Consider the following 24,568-nt stretch of genomic DNA (forward strand, 5'->3'; position numbering starts at 1 on the left):
CGTGTCTGAAAACTTGAACAGCGGAAGAGAACTCATAGTAAACATACTACTCTATCATAAATTTAAACATAAGCGAACGTTCGAAAAACAAATAACATGCAATTGAGCATTCAAATGAGCAAATGTGGACAGTGTTTTTGAAACGTTTGATTATAGTAAGTCCCATAAGCTGCAACGCAAGTGAACGTTCGAAAAGCTCGGGGCATGCAAATGGGCGGTCTTGGTAGATGTCTGCATGTTTTAAATTTGAACTTTGACCTTTGAAACGTTCGATAGTTAGCAACTTTATGGGACTGACTATATATAGCGTGTCCCCCATAAAGTTGAAATAAGCGAACGTTTCAAAAGCCACAGGTTAGAGATCAAAGTTCAATTTTTAAACAAAAAATTGATGAATGATAGCTTAATAAAAAAAAAGTTGACATTCAAATGACCAATTTGATGCTCACTTGCCTGTTTTTGACGTTTTCGAACATTCGCTTATTTCAACTTTATGGGACAGACTATATAGCGTGTCCCATAAAATTGAATTAAGCGAACGTTTCAAAAGCCATTGGAGAGATTTCAAAGGTCAAAGTTCAAATTTAAAACATGTAGAAAATGATGCGTAGAAGCTTAATGGAGAAAACGTTGACTTTAAAATGGCCAATTTGATGCTCAATTGCCTGTTTCTGACGTTTTTGAACGTTCGCTTATTTCAACTTTATGGGAGACTATATTCTAACTTGAAGGGACAAAAATTTTACACTTTGTCCCGTAATGATGAAAATGAAGCAAACATTCCAACATGCAATTGAGCATCTATTGTGCTGATATCCTTGGCAATGTTTATTCCGCATTGCTCCATATCTGCAAGACTTATCCGTAAGTTTGAACATAGACCATTAAATGTTTTCAAGACTTCGCTTGGGGTTCAACTTTGTGACATGTCTAAAATATTGGCCGTGAAGAGTTGATTATTTGTTGAATGTCTGGGAGTTTTCCGAACGATTGTTCTATTCGTTTTTCTTCGAATTTTATGGAGATATCAACTGCAATTGTTTCCTTGTTTATGTGCATTATTAAACAGATATCCATTCTTTTTCATATGGAAAACAATTAGATATTTCAGATTAATTTGAAAAAATGTCTTTCAAAAAGAACTCCTTAGAAGACTTCATTCTTGACACAAAACTGAACAGCAGTGATAGGAAACGGATTAGGGCTTATGTCCAGGCCCATTATCCAGGCATTGTGCCCTATATGAATGACATTTGGCCGAAGAATGAAGACAGTGTTCATTACGTGTCTGTCAGGAATAGTGACGCCAAAGCACAAGTTATTGCGATTAAAGGTCAGTAAATAATCATTTACTTAGTATTAAATATTTTAACTCAAAAACCTAATTTGCTAAATATCCTCTTGATTCTTAAGTTATCTGAAACCAACATTCTCAACACGTAAGGTTTACATTACAAGGATTATCTGAATAAAGGTATAATTAATCCGACCCCTTTTCATTTGGGACTATACGTTCAAGTGCCCATTGTGATAAACAAATGATACCATCCGAATGTTCTGTTCGGATGAAGCTTTGAATTGTCTTTCGGGCCTCTCTATGTCAGGAACCACATTTTATTTTAACTACAGTGTATTTGAGCCCAGCTGAGGGACATGTGAAAATATCAGGATGGTACACTATAAAATATCTGCTCCGAAGCTTTTTTCTCGGCCAGTTTCTTCAGCTCCTCGATTTTGTTCATTTTTTCCTCACTTTTCAATCAAGTTAGCATAATTTTGCATGCTTATTCTAATAATTTGGCCTTCAAGTTAAAAGGAGCGTTACAATGGTTTTGTTTCACTCAATTGCTCTCTGCTGCTAAAACTGTGGCTTAGTGTTCCAACATTTTAAAATGGGGGGAATGTATATGCGAAAATACTTTTTCTTTCAAATTTTCACTTTTTGTTATCGTAGAGAAATATGAAAAACATTATTTTGTAGCCCTCAGGATCTAGTTTTGATTTATACAAAAATTTCTCAGAAATATGAAAAAGGGGAACTCGTTAAAATTTCGAAGGCAAAATTGGGAAGGAAAAATAATCATCGCTGGAGGGGGGACGGATAGCGTTGTGGAAATTTACGATAAAACAAACGGAAAAAAATTGTGGTACATATAGTTAGGATAAATGTAGATTTGTCACAAGCAATACTTTACAGTTTCAAGACTTAAACTTAACAATTAAAAATACTTGACCGAAAAATTGCCAAAAAAAATCACTCTGTTTTCTGAGTAAAAATTTTTGAACCTTTTTTCTCTATTGATAAGAGTTTTTGGACTATAGAGGACTATTCGTTTTTAATTTATAGGGTTATCAGAACTAACCATTTCACTAGTTACAAAATCTTGGAGACTTGAAAAAAGCGGTTGCATGAAATGGTCACAAATCAACCAAATTCATTATTGAGACGTAAAGATGGAAATCTTATCTTTTTTGCATGCTTTATATCGTTTGAGCAGATCGTTCGAACTAATTTCCTCTAGTATAATGAAATAGATAAGCATTTGAGGGACAGAAAGTTTATGTATCGCCAGGTTGAAAATTTTACAAATCTTTATAATTTTCACTTCTTTAATTTTTCACTTCGTGTTTCCACTTCGAAATTGCTCTTCGAACTGATCTTTTCCAGATTTTGAATGTTTCTGTAAATTGAAGGTCAAATTGTTTCTTGAGCATGAAACTATATTTAAAACAGTTTTTTGAAAGACGAAAAACTTTTTTCAGTTCATTTTAAAATTTGTTAATTTCTAATTTCTAAGTATTTTATTTAATAAAGAGGAAATTAACAAATTTTAAAGAACTGATAGGAACTGAAAAAAAGTTTTTCGTCTTTCAAAAAAACTTTGAAGTATAGTTTCAAGCTCAAGAAACAATTGGGTCTTCAATTTAAAGAAACATTTACAGGAACGCGAAAAGCTGTCTTTAAAGGCTCTTATTTAGAAGCATTGAGGAATATAGTTTGGCAGCAAGTTTTACGTTTTGGCCCTTTCACTTAGGAGTATTTGTATTTTATTTGAGTGAAAGGGCCAAAACGTAAAGTTTGCTGCCAACCTATGTTCCACAATGCTTTTAAATAGCCTTTAAAGACAGCTTTTCGCGTTCCTGTACCTGGTAGACGCAAATAGTCACAGTGCAAAACTGTGAAATCATGGCAATTTAGAAACATTCCTTGTGGAAAAGTAGAATTAAAAGTCATTAAAAGTAGAAAAGTATTGCGGTTTTAAAAATGTTGCAGTTTTAAAGTACAAATTGCGATTTTAAAGAAGTCCAAAACCTCGTGTAATTGAGTTTCGCTGAAACACGATCGCGAAAATAGAGGTAGTGTGCGTTAATTCAAAACCAAAATTGTGTTTATTAAATTTACTTGATAACTCATCTGGCGAGATTTTAACAACGGATAGGCCGATTATGCTCAAGAAGCATCAAAATAATGGTGAAATATTTCGAATACCTAATCGTTCATTTTAAGTCTTAATATCATTTTTACAATTTAGGATACATATGTCTTAGGAAGTCCACACCTAGGTTTCCAAAAAAAAACAATGAAGACTGATTTATTTGAACAGTAACGAATCTTGGGTAAAGACAGGATGACCGAAAGACATTTTTGGTGGCAAATGTTTGTTTTGTTTGTTTGTGTACTTCGTGTGCTCGTATTGGTGTAAGAATGAGTGTTTGTTTGTGTATTGTATGTGAAACGGAGTTATTTCCTCTTAATGTTAGACATAAATGGAGCCACAGTGCAATAACTCAAAAAAATAAATTATTACCCACGAATTGTGACTACAAAGTTCAAGACCAAAACAGTACGTTTAAAATCTCGCTGATGGCTCATCTGCGATTTTTTAGCGATTTAATTGTACCACAATGCTAATGAAATATCAAAATTGACGATTTTTTTCGGAAAAATGTGTGCCCATTTTGTCCAAATTTGTCAGCAGCAATGGCCTTTGTCAGCAGCAATGGCTTTTGTCAGCAGCAATGGCCTTACAACTGCTTCATTCTATTTCAGTACATTTTTGTCGCCCGTTGCGCAATTCTATGCGTTTTTGATATTTGCCAATGGACAACACAAAGCCAATTTGACAATCAGATTGGTTGTGCCACTTATGGGTTTCAATTGAGGAAACACGCGATGTTGTTGCTGTTTTCGAAAATTTTCAAAAAATATCTTTTGTGGAGCAAAGAGTAAACCACCATTGCTCCTACTCTTGTAAATGGCCACTAATAAATTTTTTTATTGTCAACGCCGAGTGTCTGGATATGTGAAACACTGATAACAGCTTTACTCTTTGTGAAATGTTTTCTTTGGGTAATGTCACTTTCTGCTTATTATAGGCTAATGCGTACAGTTTTTTTTGCGTTAGTCTAAAAGTGACAGTGTCTTGCTAAGTTTCTGTAGATAATGTGTTTTGAAACTTTGGTATTTGAAAGAATATCGATCATTTTTCCGCTAGCAATTTTTGGGTTTCCATGTTTAATTTGATGAAGGATTTCAACATTCTTGTCTGTTTGTGCTATTTGTGATCCGAATCGATAATTTTTTTGTATCATCAAAGAAATCAATCGAGGGTGTGCTGCAAACTTACGTTCAATTTAATTGGTTGCGATAAAAAAACCTGACATTGTCAATACGAGGGTTGTTTATAAATTTTGTCTACAAGTCACCGTGTTTTATCATTGGTAACAAGAACTTAGTGAACAAAAAACTTATGAGAAATAGCAAACTTTGCTCCTAAAAGTTGGCAACGCTTGGAGTTTACTTTGAAATGCTTTCTGTTGGATACAAGGGTATCATCGTTTACCGTATCATCGTAACTTCGTCCTTTTAAAGTCCGACCTGAACGACTGTTGTACAAAGGTTGCAAAACATTGTTAGTGAAAACCACGTTCACAGAAAGTGAACTTAGTTTTTTACTAACAATTTTGTGCAACCTTTATACAACAGTGTTCAGATTTTGAATTTTAAAAAGTTTTCTGTGCAATTTGTGTGCAATAATGGAGCATAATTCCAAGTATTAATGAAATTTGAGTTTTTCGCTGGCCTGAATTGGCATTTAATGTCTGACTTGAAAAATTATTAAACATAGCAATTATTGTAAATCTGTTTTTCAAGCAAAATTTTTGGACCGTTTTTGCGCTTGTTTTTTAATTTTTTGGGTTTCTATTTCACGCTCCAGTTCTTGTTTAGTGATCAAGTAGCTCCAATACTGAAATGCAGCTTGTTTAATTGTAGCAATTTTAAAAAGTGATTACGCGAGAAAGTGAATCGGCCATTGTAGCCTAGTGGGTAAGATGTCCGACTGGCATCCTGGAGGTCCGGTATTCGAACACCTGTGGGGTCATTTTTTTCTTGCACCCATAAAACGTTTTAAGGCACTCCACTTATAAATTGAAAAGCCCCGCCTATTATTGAGAGCAATTCATCCAACGTTAGTTGGTTTACGTTCCTTGTACGTTTTCAAATTTTACAAATCTTTATAATTTTCACTTCTTTTTTTTAATTTTTCACTTCGTGTTTCCACTTCGAAATTGCTCTTCGAACTAATCTTTTCCAGATTTTGAATGTTTCTGTAAATTGAAGACCAAATTGTTTCTTGAGCATGAAACTATATTTAAAACAGGTTTTTGAAAGACGAAAAACTTTTTTCAGTTCATTTTAAAATTTGTTAATTTCTAATTTCTAAGTATTTTATTTAATAAAGAGGAAATTAACAAATTTTAAAGAACTGATAGGAACTGAAAAAAAAGTTTTTCGTCTTTCAAAAAAACTTTGAAGTATAGTTTCAAGCTCAAGAAACAATTGGGTCTTCAATTTAAAGAAACATTTACAGGAACGCGAAAAGCTGTCTTTAAAGGCTCTTATTTAGAAGCATTGAGGAATATAGTTTGGCAGCAAGTTTTACGTTTTGGCCCTTTCACTTAGCTTTGCGCTTGTTTTTTAATTTTTTGGGTTTCTATTTCACGCTCCAGTTCTTGTTTAGTGATCAAGTAGCTCCAATACTGAAATGCAGCTTGTTTAATTGTAGCAATTTTAAAAAGTGATTACGCGAGAAAGTGAATCGGCCATTGTAGCCTAGTGGGTAAGATGTCCGACTGGCATCCTGGAGGTCCGGTATTCGAACACCTGTGGGGTCATTTTTTTCTTGCACCCATAAAACGTTTTAAGGCACTCCACTTATAAATTGAAAAGCCCCGCCTATTATTGAGAGCAATTCATCCAACGTTAGTTGGTTTACGTTCCTTGTACGTTTTCAAATTTTACAAATCTTTATAATTTTCACTTCTTTTTTTTAATTTTTCACTTCGTGTTTCCACTTCGAAATTGCTCTTCGAACTAATCTTTTCCAGATTTTGAATGTTTCTGTAAATTGAAGACCAAATTGTTTCTTGAGCATGAAACTATTTAAAACAGGTTTTTGAAAGACGAAAAACTTTTTTCAGTTCATTTTAAAATTTGTTAATTTCTAATTTCTAAGTATTTTATTTAATAAAGAGGAAATTAACAAATTTTAAAGAACTGATAGGAACTGAAAAAAAAGTTTTTCGTCTTTCAAAAAAACTTTGAAGTATAGTTTCAAGCTCAAGAAACAATTGGGTCTTCAATTTAAAGAAACATTTACAGGAACGCGAAAAGCTGTCTTTAAAGGCTCTTATTTAGAAGCATTGAGGAATATAGTTTGGCAGCAAGTTTTACGTTTTGGCCCTTTCACTTAGCTTTGCGCTTGTTTTTTAATTTTTTGGGTTTCTATTTCACGCTCCAGTTCTTGTTTAGTGATCAAGTAGCTCCAATACTGAAATGCAGCTTGTTTAATTGTAGCAATTTTAAAAAGTGATTACGCGAGAAAGTGAATCGGCCATTGTAGCCTAGTGGGTAAGATGTCCGACTGGCATCCTGGAGGTCCGGTATTCGAACACCTGTGGGGTCATTTTTTTCTTGCACCCATAAAACGTTTTAAGGCACTCCACTTATAAATTGAAAAGCCCCGCCTATTATTGAGAGCAATTCATCCAACGTTAGTCGGTTTACGTTCCTCGTACGTTTTCACGAGTACAAAATTTAATGTTAAAAATAGCTAAAGTGTATAATGAAAACTTTTTCAAATATTTGCTGCTTTGAATTCTTTAGTTATATTGCTGCTTTGAAATATTTGCTGCTTTGTTCTTTCTGAAGGTTCGACTTCGCATGAGTGGCTTAAAGATATAAAAATAATTAGAATTTGCGTCTGGATTCGCTTTTGATATTTTTCTCTGGCATGTCGTTTTCTTTCAGAATAGTGATGAATAAATTTTTGCATGTTAGGCTCGAAATGCCAAAAAAATATTCGACTGGTTTGTGTTTTTAAGAGAGAATTGTGTTTATAGAACACATCAGCTTTTAAAAATTAGTTGTTTCTTAAATTGCCACAAAATATTACACCTTCATATGTCTCGGCCAGCACATATGTATATTTTGTACACTTCTTACTTTTGTGATTTTGACTGAAACATTCCGCTGATGTAACTTGATGTTTAAACGATGATTGTCTTTACCGATTTCAACATGGCTGATTCATCCCCGAAATTTTACGTCTTTACTGCATTTAGTTTCCAATGAAGTACATATTTTTTTATTTTCCAGGACAGCCGGCATTTTTCACGAGTAAAGACGAGCGAGTGTCAAAAGAAGTTCAACAGGAATTCAAAATAGACAGACGGTGGATTCCAACTTTGAAGCTAATCCATCAGTATCCATGCATTCTCACACACCAACAGGTGGATAAAGGTGGGTATTCTGTATTTATTGTCCTATAGCTGGGCGCCTCATATATTCAAATCAATATTAGGTGGACAGGTGTTATAGTATATTTTGCCAGAGTCCATTTTATATGCATGGTTGATCCCAATTAACGGGCATGAAATGCCGAAGTAGTTTAGCCAATGTAGCTTTTTTTTAGAGATGTTGCTTTTTTTTTACTAGCGTAATGAAATCTTGTAAACGTAGATTGGGGCAGCACGTTTTTAATGATGCATTGACCGATTGCAATCAAGTGTTCTTGTGATTGTGTTCATAGGATCGTCTGGTCTCATCGCAGAAAATATATTTTTAAACTTTCAGCTATCGCTAAGAAATTTAAAATTCTGATTAACATCGTATTAAGTATTTAATGCGTGTAGTAATTTGTCTCAAATTTTCGCGTAATTTCTACATTTTCATTATTTCATGAACTGAATATTGTTTTCTGGCTTCTATGCGAAAAATTCGTGTCTTCCTATTGCTTTTCATTTAGATTCTCCGTATTTGCAGTTGACAGAAATAATTGCTGCACCTGAATTTTGTTATTCTTTACTGTGCAATCTTTTCAGGAAACGTTTTTACAACTAACAGGTGCTTGATTGAATCATGCGTTTTTCGGATTTTCGAAAGTATGCCACTGATGTCTCGTTAAATACCTACCTCTGTGTCCAGAAGAGGTGGAGAAACAAGACCCTCTACTAAAATTTGTGTCTGCATCTTATTCGCAAATGGGGAATTTTTCCTATAACAATTGGCCTGTAGAGCTATTTACGCAAGGGGTGAACTTACAATAACTTAGCGGATCTGATCAAGAACTAAATTTTTTATGAGGTCGGGAAAAGAAAGATATTTTTGTCATCCGCCAGGAAAGTTTTGGTGGGAACCTAATTTTCTTTAATCTGGCACTAGCTGTTATCATGGATGAAAAGTCTACGCAACAATTTAACAGCAAACTATGACAATTATTGTTAAATGAACTAAAAATGGCTTAAATGTGTAGACGCTGAATTTTGAAACAATCAAAGATTATCTGATCCTCTCCTGTTTAATGTCAATGTAAATTAGAATTTCTTGTTAATACAGCGCAATCAAGGTCACTTTAAAGAGTCTCCTGTTGGTTGATTTTTTTGTGGTCAATAGCAATCAAAGGTTGTCATTCGGATCGTGTCGGGAGTAATGGAAGCAGTTTCATCAACGTGAGATATTCTTTGAAGTCTGGACAAGTGTAAGGATGACGCACTTTCGGTTATCGAGAAATAAAGCCTGGTAAGTCATGGTTAAGCTAGGTAGACCTCGGTTATTGTACGAGATAAGTAGGTTAGACATGTTATAGCAAAATCACACTAGCACAAGATGCTTTGAGCAATCAGAAATATTGAGGTGAAGGAAGATTCTCGCACTTTTAGTCAATTCTCACATACTAGGCCTCATATCCTACACTGTAACAGAATTTTTGGCGGTTGTTTTTTGCCAAAGATTACTGCTGAATGCGTTCGGCTTGTTTGGTCGCGGCTTGTTTGCAGACATCGGGAAACTGACGCAGCTTTCTTAGATTTCCGAATAAGCTTTTTCCGTTTTTTGCTGTGCCTTGAATTTGAGCAAGACAACCTGCACACCTTAAGTAGAATTGGGCTGTCCAATTATTTTTACTCAAAGTTATTGGCCTTAATAGCATATTGATTTTAGAAATTCGTGAATAAGTGAAACCTCAGTTTTAGAAGCAGCTGTCGTTTTGTAGGCTATACGAGTCTGTTCCAGGTTAACTTGGTAAAAATTGTTGAGCGTGCCTGCTGCCGGTTATTAGTTGCCGTCGTTGCCTCTGACGAATGGGTTTTTGTTCCGACCCTCTTGAGGGGGGAGGATCTATATACTCAAATGGGTTTTTTTTTCCGTGAATTTTCGCCGCTCGATATATTCATCGTAGAGAGTTGAGACTGGTATCATTAGAAAGCTCGTCCAGCGTAGAATATGGAATTAAAAAGATTTTGTTAATTTTCGTTTTCTACAGGGAGTTATCGAGGTTTAAACTTCTCAGAAAAGAAGAGTGAATTCACGTTGTTTTTATTCACATTTTCCGGAATTTTTGCCTAAATTTTCGTCAATTTGCTAAAATTTGTTATAATTTTTAAGAATAGTGTCGTTGATTTTATTTTTGAAGACGAACAAGCATTGTTGATTGTTTTGATTTAATTTTTTTGGTCAAAAAATCTGGATAAACATTTTAAAATTTAGCCTTTTTCATCAAAAACAGCACGAAATAAGCTACTTTAGTCCACTTTGATTAAATTTGCCGACAGTACACCCCCAAACAACACTCATACAATCTTTGTAGACTCAGAGGGGGGCTACTTCTACTTCAGAGTCCGCTGAGAGTGCACTGTAGTTAAAACTTTGCCGTTTTTTGCTAACTTTACTCGTTGATTATCAAAAATGCAGAATTTATTTTGAGTTTTCAACTGACAAATTATCTATATCTACAACATTCGAAAAATCAATTGTTCCTAACAGACAATAAGTATTAGCAGGGCTAGTTTTGGGCTATTCTTGGACTGTTACAATCCAAAAAATTCGGGTCGTAATCAGTCGGTCTTTTTATTTTTAAAAAAAAAATGACTTTTTTTTAATAATAAAGAACAGAACATATCAAATCAAAGCTCAGGAGTGATAGGTCCAACCAATTCGCTTGCTAAGCAGCTCCAAGCTAATGCATTTAGTTTTTTAATTGAAAGTTTACGGTCGTTTCTTTAAAAATAATTGACTTTTCAATAAATAATGGCTTAATTAACTTTTCCTCTATTTTTTTCTTAATTTGTTCAACTTCCAGCTTAGTGTCAGCAAAGAAAGACTGCTTCTTCTTTCTACTGATTTAACATTTATTCTCGGTTGCAGTTTTAAGCCTGAAGTTATTGTTTTCTGGCTTTGATACTACAAGATTTCAGATTTTTGTTTGTTTTGATATTTGCCAGTTTTTCACGTTTTCTAATTTTGTCACATTATGACATTATTGACAGTTCTCATGTCACCTTATTAGCATTCAGAATAAGGCACAATTGAACATATTAAAATCCTGAAAGATATACATAATCGTTTTCATGGAAGAATAGAAGAACCGATATTCTGATATTAGTAGATAGCTGATGGCTTTCATGACTTCCATGATTTTCCAAAATTAAAAAAAAAAATTTTAACCTCGCGATTTTGTTCTTTTCATGTTTCTTTTTGTTACCTAATCTCGTTAGTTAATTACAGGTCAAATATGACATTATGGGTGTCAAGGGAATAAAAGGGATTGGTGTCCCAAAATCTTTTTAAAGAATTTGTTATGACCTTACTGGCTTCGACACCGGTTTTTCACAAAAAAAAGTAAATTAGTTTGATTTTTGTCATATTGACGTTCTTTTTGTAGATGCAAGAAATATTCTGGATAATTACAGGTCTCGAGGGCTTCCTTTTCATGAATAAACGACCCTATTTAAATAGCTCTTTTTGTAATTAATGCCTTTCATGACATTGAATGTAATTTTGTTTCGAAAAAAAAAAATAAAAGTATTACATACTTAGCACTTTGCTTTTTTGTCTACTTGTTACCTAGTCTTACTAATGAATGGCCACGTACTACATTATAGCTGTTTGAAGAAGGCGGTATCAAATATATTTTGAGTGCCAAAATTTGGCTTGACGGTTTTGACAGCGTTTTCTGGCAAGTTTCAATTGAAATTTTGTTTGTTCTTTGTTGTTCGTTTTAGCCGCTTTAAAAAATTAATAAGGACAGGTCCTAATGCCCTTCTATAGAAGCAGTGGTAATCGTAAATTTGTGGTAATATTAATTGATTCTTAATGGTATTTATTACTTTGAAGTTAACTGTTTCAAAAAAAATAAGTTAATTTTTTTACTTTACTGTTTTTGTTCTTTTTTGTATAATTGTTACCAAACCTTTTTATGGACTGGTCGCATATGTTTTCTGGTGATTTATATGTTATTTTTGTTTAGTTTTAGGTTTATCTGACGGTATGTTGACTTTGTTATTGAATTTAGTTTTTAAGAGGGACATAAATTTTTTTGATGTAATTAATGTTTGTTGTTGTTTTTGTTTGTTTTTGCTGTTCGTCTTGACTCGCTTTCTTAATGTTGACATATTACAGCAATCTAATGCATCAATTTTTACTCCACTGAGTTATTTGCTTTGGAGGCTATCTTATCGTTCATACAGAATTTTTTGAAAAAGACGGGCTTTTTTGGTATTCGCAAAAAATAATTTTTGGGTTTTTCTATCTGTTCCTCATTTGATAGACAATTATGTCAAAATTGTGGATGGGCGGGGTCGGAACCTTATGTGCCATCGCACATTACCGAGCCGCCTTGTCTAGATCTAGATTTGTTTGTTTGCAGCTCCAAATCCTCGATGACCTTAGCAGTAATAGCTCGGTGAACAAATTTTGCTCTGAATGTTATCAATTTTTCAACCATTTTGATGTTGCTAGCTTTGTATGGTTACGTAGCTAGTGGACGCTAGACTTAAACGAGTGCCGCTGCTACTGGATGAAAGAAATTGTACCAATGGAACCAGTGGGGCAAAATACAAGAAAAATTAAGATGTCGATGTTGATGTCTTTTTGTTGATGTTGATGTCTTTTTGTCACCGTATTTTGAATAAAAATGTCTTTGGCCAGAATCTAAAACCACGGTAATAAGGGTTACCGGAAAAGGGCGGCCTGTAAGGTTACGTAATGAAGAATGAGAACTGAAACATAGTTAATTATAAGGGGTGAGATTGGAGACTACTTATCACAACAATTAGGCTATATAATAATAATACTTAGTTATATTCTTATATTCTTTTTCCTGTTTATGCTGAAAATCCCATATATCCGTAAATATTTAAAGGGGAAATTTAATGTAATTGAATTTTGAGACTAGAGAGTTTGCCTAAAATTGGTTTTTTTTATCTGACTAATCAGGCATACTCCATTTTGTCGTTATAGTTATCCGAATCTGTTCCCCAATTAACTTTGACTTTGTCTTCTAGCATTACCTTGTTTTGGAACCTTTTGCAATAAAATTAAGATTTTTCTTATGTATAGTAATTGGAGTTTTCACCGTTGGAATTATTGGATTGGAGGTGAAAACTTGTCAAAGGTCCTTAACCCTCTCTTGCTCCTTTAATCAACCCCCTTGCCCCCGCACCTAGATGTACCCCTCTAGTACCTCCCTCGAACTGCAACTCATCCCATTCCACGAACCCTCATCTCAACTACACCTACATCAAACTGCACTTAGGATAGCCCCTTCTTAGATCATTATTATTGAAAAGTGAGAATAGTATCTGCTTTTAAGTTTCTTTAGAAAGAAATTTTAATTTTTTCTCGCTTTGTTTTTTGTTTTCGTTATTGTTCCGACCCCTCTTGAGGGGGGAGGAACTATATACTCAAATGGGTTTTTTGTTCAGTCAATTTTGGCCGATCGATATATTCATCGTAGAGAGTTGAGACTGGTATCATTAGAAAGCTTGTCCAGCGTAGAATATGGAATTGAAAAGATTTTGTTGATTTTCATTTTTTACAGGAGTTATCGATGTTTAAACTTTTGAGAAAATAGAGTTAGTTTTCTTTGATTAAATTTGCAGGAAGTGCACACGCAACACCACTAACACAAACTTTCTGGACTCAAAAAGGGGCTATTTCGAATTCAACTTCCGTTGCGAGTGCTCTATAATTTAAATTTTGCCGTTTTTATTCGTTGATTATCAAAAACGCAGCATTTATTTTTGATTTTTTAACTAACGAAACACGTATTTGACATTCGAAAAATTAACTGCTCTTAATGGACAAACAGCATTAGAAGGGATAGTTTTGGACCAATCTAGGACTGTTACAATCCAAAAATAATTCGATTGTAATCAGTCGGTCTTTATTTTAAAAATTCGATCTTTTTTATATTAATTAAGTAACAGAACATTTCAAATCCAAGCTCACTGGTGATAGGTACAAGTGGCTTCCTAATTAGCTCCAAATTAATTTATCTTGTTTATTGCTTGAAAACTTATGGTCATTTTGACTTTTGAAAATATTTGACTTCTTGCGTCAGCAATGAAAGAAAGCTTCTTCTTTCTATTGAATTCAAATTCAATGTTTATTGCGGTTTTACGCCTGAACTGATGGTTTTCGGGCTTTGATACTACTAGATTTCACATTTTTTTTTAATTTTTAGTCTTTTGCCTATTTTTCATGTTTTCTAAATTTGTCATCCTATCACGTTATTTACAGTTCATATATCACATAAAGCCAAATTGATAACATTGAAATCCTTAAAGATCCATTCCTAAAATCCATATAGATTACGGGTTTTTTACGGCTTCGACACTACTTTCTCGAAGAATTTAATTGAATTTTTTAATTTTGTCTTTAACTTTCCTTTTTACTTTGTCTTTTTAACCGTATGAAATTTCCTGAACGATGACCCGGTCTCATTGGCTTTTCGTTGAAGAATAGTTGAGCCGATATTCCGATATTAGAAGATTGCTGATGGCTTTCATGACTTTGAAAACAATTGTTTTCCAAAAAAAAACACTTCGGATTTTTGTTCCCTTTGTCTGTTTGTTATCCAGTCTCGTTAATTAAAGGCCAAATATGACAATATTGTTGCCAATAGACGGTGTCAAAAGGGATTGGTATCACAAAATCTAATGTCTTCAAAGAATTCACTATGAATTTAATGGCTTCGACGCGGGTTGATAACAAAAAACGTAAATTAATTTTTGATTTTGGTCATATTTGACGTTCTTTTTAGACGTACGACATATTCTGGTTTATTGCAGGTCTCAAGGGCTTCCTTTGGAAGAATAAACAAACCTATTTAAATAATTCATTGTGTAATGAATGGCTTTCATGTCTTTGGAAGTATTTTTCGAAAAAAAGTTACTTAATTTTGCCTTTTTTTCCTTGTCTACATGTTACCTAGTTTCATTAATGAGAAGACGCATGCATAATACACTGTTGTTGTTTGAAGAAGGTTCTATGAAAAAAGAACATATTTTGAGGGCCAAAGTATGGCTTTACGGCTTGGAGTGTTCTTCTGGCAAGTTTTAATTGATTTTTTGCTTGTTGTCTATTTGTTGTTCTTTTTAACCGCATAAAAAATTGAACACCGACAGTTCTTAATTCTTATAATTGAGAAATTGTTTATTGCAAAAAAGGGATATTTTAGTTGATTTATGGTATTCATTGCTTTGATTTTGATTTTTTAAATAAGCGAATTTTTCAATTTTACTGTTTTTGATCTTTTTTGTCTAATTGTTACCAAGCCTTATTGTGAACTCGCCCCATATCTTTTCTAGTGAATTACAAGTTATTTTGTTTAACGTCATTTTTAGCCGCCGCTGTTTTGACTTTGTTATTAAGTTTTTGTTTTTTAAAACGGAAATAAAATTTTTGTAATTAATGTTTGTTGTTGTTGTTTGATTTTGCTGTTCGTCTTGACTCGCTTTCTTAATATTGGCAGATCTCATCAATCTAATGCATCATTTTTTACTCCATTGAGTTTTTCTTTGGGGGCTATTTTTCGTTCATACACCAATTTTTTTGAAAAAGACTTGAATATTGGGTTTTTCTACCTGTTCCTCATTTGATAGACAATTATGCCAAGATTGTGGATGAGTGGGGTCGGAACCTTATGTGCAATCTCACATTACCGATCTTCCTTGTTGTTTAGTTAATAGCCACTTATCTTTTTTTACGTAATTTTTACAATTTGATGTGATGGTGATTTTTTGGGGGTTTTGGTGGGAATGCTGAAAAAATAAAATCAACTTTTAGGTCGTTTTTGTTCGTGCAATTTTTGGAGTTGGAGCGTGGAAAGTAGTTTTTTATTGTTTTCTGCTAAGGGAGCGAATTTTTTATCAGGAGGCGTTTTCAAAGCAGTTTTTGAATTTTAACTGTGCTGGCCGGATTGACTTTATCTTCGTCGAAGTTCGCTAGTTAATTTTAGACGCTCTTTAGCTGTTGTTTGTATTATTTTCACTTTTCACTGTTTTCACTGTTTTAATTTATGAAGATTGATTCATAAAGTTTTGTCAGTTTTTGATGTCTCCCTTTTCTGTTTTTTGTGAGGTTATTCAGGTCAATTAGAGGGATTATGTTACCAACTGTACTAGATACTTAGTTACAGCCACAGATTGGGCGAAGATCGCACCGGAAGTTATCAAGAACAATTTTTCAGACATCGCAACTTGTACAGAAATTTATTAACCGGATTTTTTGAACAGATTTTGAAGATTGTTTGCACTTTCCGGCGTGTATTGCTTTTTCTGTTTGCCTATCTTTGGGTAATTCATTGAAAAATAAATCAGAATCATTTGGTCTCTGATTATGAGTTATCGAAGAAGTAGATTTCAGAATTAGAGTTTTAATTGCTCTCGTGCAAAGTTGGAAACAAATAGTGCAAACGTGTCTCTTAATGCATAAAATTTTGATTGGCATTGTTTTTGACTTCTTAGCTAGAACATTCTAAAAAATGACGTCGCTCGCTCCAACTATTGAACTTGACTTCTGCTTCAAAAATGTCTGAGCAGCTCTGAGGGCTTTAGGCACTAAGTGTACGGTTCCCTATCCACCTCGGGGATACTCAAGGCGGCAGATACGCATAATTTTAAGAGCGATCCTGGATCATCCCCTTTCACGAGCAATTCGCCCGATGTTAGTTTTTGTTTCTTATTAACTCTCGCGTCTTCGAGTTGAGTTCTTCTATAGAACAAATGGGTGATACAAGTGTTTTTTTTTGCTACGGTGGAGTCAGGTTTGACTTCAAGTCGTTTCCGGAGTCTTCACAGCTTTGTTTTTCTAACTCTAATATTTGCTTTTCTATATGCTTTTCTATTTTTTCGGTTCTACCCATTTTTTTTTTAAAAAAAATTGTCGCTTTTTGCCATTTTGCGTGAAAACTGTTTATTGCCTCTTCGCTAATTCTGCTCTAAGTGCCTTTAGTTAGCAGTTGCCCAGCGAGGCAATTTAAAATTGATATCGAAAAACGGAATGTTCTATTCAGTCTTTGTAACCATGTCTACTGCTTACTGCTAATGATACTAATTCCTGGATCCACTCATTATGATTGTGCCTAACTACAAAATTCCATCAGAATGTGCGCAGTTTCATTTTCGTAAAACAATCAATTCTTATTTCAATCCAAATAGGTCATGGGAATCAATGACGTCAATTTTCCAGCAACCAGCCGGGTATGATTTTAGAGTTTAAAGTTCACTACTCTTCGGTGGGTTCAAGATTCAACAGGTTATAGTTCTGACCTGGGGTCTTAAACCGTTTGTTTTAAATGGATGTTGAACGCAATTCTTTATAAAATACTTCAAGTTCAATTTGTTTATTTGAATTTCAACAGGTGCTATCCCGTTCGTCCTATCAGGAGCTGACGTTATGTGTCCTGGTCTGACCTCTGCAGGAGGATCTCTAGCAGACACAAAAATTGACGATGTAGTGGCCATCACAGCAGAGGGCAAACAGCACGCGATGGCAGTGGGCAAAATGATTCTAGACTCCGAGCAGATTAGAACACAGAATAAAGGGCATGGAATTAGGAATCTTAATGTCATGTGTGACGGATTGTGGTATTTGCAAGACGTTCATTCTTAATTTATTTCATAGAAATGTTGGCTCGAAATGTTGAATTGTGTCTTAATTAATGTTTTACTGCTGAAAATCAGTTTTGTGTGTGATTGAAGTCAGTTTCTTCGGTTATAATGAGGAGCAGTTATAAAAGCTAGCGTCTTTGAAATAATTAGAGCTTCGGATGTTTTTACTGTTAGATATATTGAAATTGATTGTTTCAATGACATTTTGTCACTAAAGTCTTTTTCATTTGAGTCACTGGAATTAGGACATATCATTGCTCATTTTCTTAATGCTAATGCTTGTGTATCTTTTGACTGACAGTGTACAATTGTTATTACAGCAATTCATAGTTATCAATTATAATTAGAGTCAATATAATTATTTCAAAAACTTAAGGTCGAGTTAGGTTTGGTGCTCAAACACTTATTTATATATAAATGTTAAACCAACACATTTATTAGGAGTCACCTCTATTGTTGAAAAGGAATTTGTGCCAGTTGAGGACACGCTTTGAGGACGGTGCTCCTATTATAATTCCTTGACGCGAAGTACTAGTGGCATAATAGAGGAGGCAATATTGCAGAATAAAAGCGCGCCGGATTTCGAATTTAAATTGCGCCTCGCGACATTATTTTGGACTATAATTGGACTGTTGATTTGCAACGATTGTTCAAAACAAATGCTACATGTTGTGTATAAGGTATTTTGAGTGCCCCTATAATTGGCCCCGAATTGAATTGCGGCTATTATACTAAATCGGAGGTAATTGTAGAATATTTGAATTCCACCGAGAGAGGAAAGAGGAATTTAGAACTTCACATTTTTGCTAAATCTGCTACATATCAGTTCGCTCTTGCTAGTCTTACTTTCAGTTCCAAATATACAATTTTTGGCCAAATTTGCTCAGAATTTACAAAATCCTGACATACAGGTTAGTTTCTCGACCTAAACAATTCTTAATTTTGAGGACTACTGCAAATTGAATCCATTTCGAGAAAATTGTTGAAACTAAAACTTTGCAACCGTGAAAAGAACCTTTATTGTACTCTTCTCAAAATATCTTATCTTTACTAAATTCCCTAACATTATTAGTAAATTCTTTAAAATAAAAATTTCTCTAAAATATCTTCACTAAATTTAAGATTCAGAAAAGTCTACCAAAAAAACGATAAGATCCGATATTGTTTAAATTTAATTCGTTAATCCTTGTTATCTCCGGAGAAAGTTAGCCCTGATAATCAGTTAAAGATAAAAAGCAGCGAAAGATAGCAAACAACCCAGCTAAAAATCCAACAATTTCAAGGATGCCATTCTTTTCAGAGATGCCTTTGAACCTTGCAGCTACCTCGACTGTCCCTCAGTCCCAGTTGACTCCGGGTAAGATGTATGTTCTTAAGAGAGACGGGAGGAAGGAGAGAGTGATGTTTGACAAGATCACCTCTCGAGTTCAACACTTGTGTTATGACCTCAACATGGAATTTGTGGATCCCAGCTTCATCACTATGAAGGTACGTGTGTAGTAGAATGGGGAGGGGAGGGGGAAGGGGGGGGGGTGTTTGCTTTCGCGACTCGGTAGCAGATGACCAGCTTTGAATTTTAATTATTCTCGTGAAAATAACGTCCCACTAAAAGTACTTTTTACGTACAGTAAAAGTACAGGAATTTGTCATGCAACGATATTTTTCCACGGCAGCAGAGGTAAAACATCAGTTAGACATAAATGAAAGAAAGATTAGTTTAATTGTATAAGAGTCTCTTGCATTAAAAAATGCGGATTAAGAAGAAATGCTTTCCAATATGGCTCCCGAGAAAATTTGATTTCAAAATGGATATTTAAGATGGATTTAAATTTTAAGATGGATTAAAGATTAATTTAATTTAACCTAAACTTAATCTATTTGAAGGCTGTCACATCTACAAAAGCCGCAAAATGTATTTTTTTTTTTCGTTCTAATATTTGTGGTGGATTTTTTGCCAAGGAGGGGGTGGGAGGATGAGAACGCAGAATAGAGACCATTTTGATACACTGACGTCCGTTGGAATTTGGAACCGTAACAGCTTAGAAGATGTTGACTGTCTTATAAAGCCGTTTTTATGAAAGTGATAGTTTCGATTAGTAGCAACATTAAAACGTCGGGCAAATGCAACAAGAAGTGTTGAAGTAAGACGTCTTTGTTCTGGTCTTTGTTGGTATGCCATGAGCAACAGTTGACGCATTTGCAAGATGGAAATTGCACTGGCTTAAAATTTTGAAAGTGTTGGCTATTTTGGCTATTTAGGTCATCAATGGGATCTATGCTGGAGTGACGACTGTGGAACTGGACAATCTGGCAGCTGAGACTGCGGCTACTATGGCTGTTCAACATCCGGACTACGCTGTCTTAGCAGCCAGAATTGCAGTCTCCAATCTTCACAAGGTTACATTTCAATAAAACTGTTTTTGACCCTGATTTTGCAATAATTGGAGTGAGGTCATTATAAGAAATTTAACTCAGTCATCATTTAACTGAATCTATATCAAGCTGGAATTATGTTAACTTGGTGATATTTTTTTGGTCATACGTGGTCCGTGGCGTCTGGTTCGTACAAAAGTTCTGTGAAAGAAAGATAAGTTTAAATTTTGATAATATGTTTGATCTGTAAGTTGTTTGAACAATTAATGACCAAATATTGTTTTGATCACCTGATCAAACGATTTTTGTGCTCAGTTTCCAAAAAATTACTTCACCTAATTTACTTGAGAGATTGGTACTAGCTAAATTCTTATGACCTCCTTGTTAAGTCTAATAGAGCTTTAAAAGTATCAGCGTTAGCAAGACGTTTTTTGACAGGAGACGAAGAAATCTTTTTCGGAAGTGGTTACTGACTTGCACACGTACATTAACCCGAAAAACAACAGACACAGTCCAATGATCTCAGACGAGACATTTAAAATTATCAAGGCTAACGAAGACAAACTCAACTCTGCAATTGTATACAAGAGGGACTTCAACTACAACTACTTCGGGTTCAAGACTCTCGAAAGGTATGTAAGCATTGTTTGTATATCTGTTCCACTTCTTTTTAAATAGATTAATTTTTGCTGAAAAATATCCGAGGACTGTGTGTGGCTTAGTCTTTTTTGGAATCAGAGTTTGAGAAGATAGCGATTTCTCAGACTATTAAAAATTGTGAACATAGATTTCGTGAATTTGGCTCTACAGAAATCTCATGCATGAGTGCAGACATACTTTTCGCGATTCAAATGATTTATAGAGTTATGGTTTTGATTCGCATAACATCGTTAATACTTTTATAAATCAATTAGTGTACAGTTCAAGTTGTTAATTTTGGTCTTTCTGTGCAGATCCTACTTGCTGAAGATCAACGGGAAGGCTGCAGAGAGGCCCCAGCACATGTTGATGCGAGTGGCTGTTGGGATCCATGGGGAGGACATCCCGGCTGCCATAGAGACATACAACCTCCTGAGTGAGAAGTGGTTCACACATGCTAGTCCCACTCTCTTTAATGCAGGAACAACCAGGTACAAATTTGAGCTGTCTGGATCTTCCATGGGTGGTAGTCTCGATTTGGGGCTGCCGGCTACAGTCCGGAGCAACTATTTCGTAGGATAAAGTGAATTAAACCAGTCTGTTTCAGCAAATTCATACTTGTCTGTACACATTATGCTTGATGCGCGTTCGACTACTGTCCGAAATTAGAATTGTTTAGGAGTGATTTGTTTCCTAGTTAACTAACTGCGGATTTTAGATGAGGGAAGTTTTTTAGCTTTGTTAATTGATCCTCTGTAATTTTACCGCCACTGCAATTTGTTGAGGTCACCGAGTGTGTGCTACGAAGCTGTTATATACTTGATCAGGAAGGATGCTGAAATCACGAAAGAGTTGAATTGTAATTTTCAGGCCTCAATTGTCAAGTTGTTTCCTGCTGACAATGAAAGACGACTCGATCGAGGGAATCTACGACACTTTGAAAGAATGCGCTTTGATTTCAAAGTCGGCAGGTGGCATCGGAGTAAACGTGCACTGCATCAGAGCCAGAGGAAGCTACATAGCTGGTACGAATGGACAGAGCAATGGACTGTTGCCAATGTTGAGAGTGTTCAACAACACTGCCAGATATGTGGACCAAGGAGGTGACTGATTATACTCCAGAAATAAGATTCCATTAAAGTTGTCCGAATCATTGGTCTAGTTTGTTAAAATCCATCGAACGAAGTTCGAATCAATTAGTGTAGCTTTGTGGCTTCTATTATACGAATTTTTGCTGGACAGTTTTGACAACTCGAGTGACTTAGGGAATATCCCCCTCACCGCACCCACAAGCTCCAGCGAGAGCAAGTCTTTGGAAAAAAATTCGTGTGACGTCAGTGGTTTATGCTGAGATCTTGCTTTCTTGTGAATTGCATGTACAGTCGCTATTTCAGTTAACTGCAATAGCTGGCAGGATAACTTCCTGAACACAAAGTAGCTTTTATGTGCAAAAGAAAATGTCTAAGTTTTGATTTGAGGCATGGCAATATGCTGTCGTTTGGTTCACAATTGAAGTAGTATTTTAAAGTTATGACATGAGAATGTAATTAAAAACAATTATATATGAAAATCTAAATGATACATTAATTATGAAATACGTTACAAATAGATGAAATTTGAGAAAGTCTGCTATATAATTTGCTGACTGCATTGATAACTTGGGATTTTGAATTAGGTAACAAGAGACCAGGAGCTTTTGCCATGTACTTGGAACCCTGGCACGCAGACATCTTCGAGTTCCTGGACTGCAGGAAGAACCATGGGAAAGAGGAGAGCAGAGCACGTGACCTCTTCTTCGCCCTCTGGATCCCAGATCTGTTCATGAAGAGGGTGGAGGAGAACAAAATGTGGTCTCTCATGTGTCCAAATGAATGTCCAGGTCAGTCGTTAGCTTTTCATTTAATATTCTGTTGGAGCTCCCACTTGAAACATTTGCTTGTCCACATTTAGTAACACTTGTTCATATGCTATTTGACTTATTTGGTGCAAAAGTTTGATGGGCATTATGATGATGCAGTGTTCATCAGTTTTCTGATGTCACTTGTTTGTCTAACGTTTCGGGTAATAAGTAATAAGAAACAGCAGCAGAATTGTCCCTATTAAAGATAAAAAAGAATTCATCAAATATAAGTAAACGTTAGGATTTTGAGTGAAAGTTACACCATTAAGAACAGTCGAAATTGACGAATCAATAAATTTGCTTTTACGCCGTTTTTTTTACCGTGCCCGTTTTCTTCACTAGGTCTCGCTGACTGTTGGGGTGAAGAGTTTGAGAAATTGTATGAAAGTTACGAGAGCAAGAAAAAGTTCAGGAAACAACTTCCTGCGCAACAATTGTGGTATGCCATCCTGGAATCTCAAACCGAGACTGGAACGCCGTATATGCTGTACAAGGACGCTTGCAACCGAAAGAGTAACCAACAGAATCTGGGAACCATCAAGTGTTCTAACCTGTGCACAGAAATTGTTGAGTATAGTTCACCCGATGAAACGGCTGTTTGCAATTTGGCTTCAATTGCAGTTAACATGTTTGTGAAAAATGACAAGACTTACGATTTTGAGAAGCTCAAGTTCGTTTCGAAAGTGGTTACGAGGAATCTGAACAAAATCATTGACGTTAATTATTATCCGGTTGAAAGTGCAAGGAGGTCCAACATGAGGCACCGACCCATCGGAATTGGTGCCCAAGGTCTGGCTGATGCTTTTATTCTTATGCGTTTCCCGTTCGACTCAGAAGAGGCACGAAAACTGAACCGCGACATTTTTGAAACTATTTATTTTGGTGCTCTTGAAGCTAGCTGTGAGTTGGCAGAACGTGAGGGACCTTACGAGACCTACGAGGGTTCCCCTGTGAGCAAAGGAATCCTGCAACATGACATGTGGGGTGTGACTCCATCATCTGGTCTTTGGAATTGGGATGAACTGAGAACCAAAATTGCCAAACACGGTGTCAGAAACAGCTTATTGTTGGCACCAATGCCTACTGCATCAACTGCTCAAATTTTGGGCAACAACGAATCAATTGAAGCTTACACGAGTAATGTGTATGTGCGGCGAGTATTGTCTGGAGAATTCCAAATTATAAATCAGCACCTTCTGAAGGATCTGACTGAACTTGGACTGTGGAATGACGACGTTAAAAACGAGATCATTGCCAACAACGGATCCATTCAATATGTGAGCTCAATTCCAAGTGACATCAAAAAACTATACCGAACTGTTTGGGAAATTCCCCAGAAAGCTATCATGGACATGGCTGCAGATCGAGGAGCTTATATTGACCAGAGCCAATCCTTGAATATCCATTTAGCGGACACCAATTTTGGCAAATTGACCTCCATGCATTTCTACGGCTGGCGAATTGGACTTAAGACTGGAATGTACTACTTGCGAACGAAGCCTGCAGCGAACCCGATCCAGTTTACAGTAGATAAACAGAAGTTGCAGTCTAAGAATGAAACTAAAGAGGACGCGGGTAAGGAGAATGTTCTGCCCGGACGAGCCAAGCCGAAAGCGTCAAAGGATTTGAGCGATATGCTTTGTTCACTCGAGAATCGAGAAGCTTGCTTATCGTGCAGCGGCTAAGTTTCCCTTCTTCAAACTTGTTATTCGTCAAACTTCGAAGACTTTGTTTTAAATTGCAACTGTACTTTAACCTAATGTTACGAGTTGAGTCGATTATAATTGCTGAGTCGGTAACCTTGTTTTTGATAACTGTGAACTTTTTAATTGTGATACTTTTTACTTGTTCCATTTTCTGTTTTGAAAGGAAGTTTGTCCTTTCGATGTTTTGAGCAATGTGAATCTGTTGCGAGTAATTTTCCGTTCATGTGCAATATAGTTCGATTGACTGCAATTCAATGTTTCTCAAAAAAACAGTTTTAGAATTCTTGAGAGTTCGAACTATCTAATCTGACGTGCAAAAAATCTGATGTGTAAAAAAATCTGACGTGCAAGAAGTCCAGTGTTGTTTGTTTTGAACCACTCAATTTAATGACAATGAGGTGACTGCCTAATACAAACTGCGTTATCTGTGCGCAGAAATATTGGTCTCGTTTATTTGTTTACTGCGCGGTTTCATTCGAAAAGTAATTGTTGGTCG

The 24,568-nt window shown here is 35.3% G+C and overlaps 2 protein-coding genes across 4 annotated transcripts in view; both read left to right on the forward strand.

Annotated features, from left to right (window-relative positions):
• LOC142342616 (ribonucleoside-diphosphate reductase large subunit-like) overlaps window positions 1-24,342 on the forward strand; it is a 95,582-nt gene extending 71,240 nt beyond the window's left edge. Inside the window, exons 1-8 of one of the 3 annotated variants that reach the window (XM_075394034.1) lie at window positions 18,251-18,365; window positions 18,755-18,942; window positions 19,714-19,851; window positions 20,266-20,459; window positions 20,781-20,957; window positions 21,337-21,569; window positions 22,142-22,345; window positions 22,709-24,342. In XM_075394034.1, the coding sequence (XP_075250149.1) occupies window positions 18,757-18,942; window positions 19,714-19,851; window positions 20,266-20,459; window positions 20,781-20,957; window positions 21,337-21,569; window positions 22,142-22,345; window positions 22,709-24,051 (2,475 nt within the window). In that variant the 5' untranslated portion in view covers window positions 18,251-18,365; window positions 18,755-18,756 and the 3' untranslated portion in view covers window positions 24,052-24,342. Of the gene's footprint in view, window positions 1-18,250; window positions 18,366-18,398; window positions 18,943-19,713; window positions 19,852-20,265; window positions 20,460-20,780; window positions 20,958-21,336; window positions 21,570-22,141; window positions 22,346-22,708 lie in introns of those variants that run through there. The other 2 variants (XM_075394033.1, XM_075394032.1) reach the window with 2 other exon arrangements.
• LOC142342948 (malignant T-cell-amplified sequence 2-like) lies at window positions 1,126-17,455 on the forward strand. Its single transcript, XM_075394627.1, has 3 exons — window positions 1,126-1,333; window positions 7,661-7,804; window positions 17,205-17,455. The coding sequence occupies exons 1-3, from the start codon at window positions 1,126-1,128 to the stop codon at window positions 17,453-17,455; spliced, it is 603 nt and encodes a 200-aa protein (XP_075250742.1).
• Window positions 24,343-24,568: the final 226 nt, after the last annotated feature.

This window comes from Convolutriloba macropyga, chromosome 7, assembly GCF_964194025.1.
Source record: "Convolutriloba macropyga chromosome 7, txConMacr16.3, whole genome shotgun sequence".
NCBI lineage: Eukaryota > Metazoa > Xenacoelomorpha > Acoela > Convolutidae > Convolutriloba > Convolutriloba macropyga.

Coding starts and splice junctions, on each gene's coding strand:
- LOC142342948 (XM_075394627.1), top strand. CDS start 1,126: ATGTCTTTCAAAAAGAACTCCTTAGAAGACTTCATTCTTGACACAAAA. Junction 1,334..7,660: donor ACAAGTTATTGCGATTAAAG/GTCAGTAAATAA, acceptor TTTATTTTCCAG/GACAGCCGGCATTTTTCACG. Junction 7,805..17,204: donor ACACCAACAGGTGGATAAAG/GTGGGTATTCTG, acceptor GAATTTCAACAG/GTGCTATCCCGTTCGTCCTA.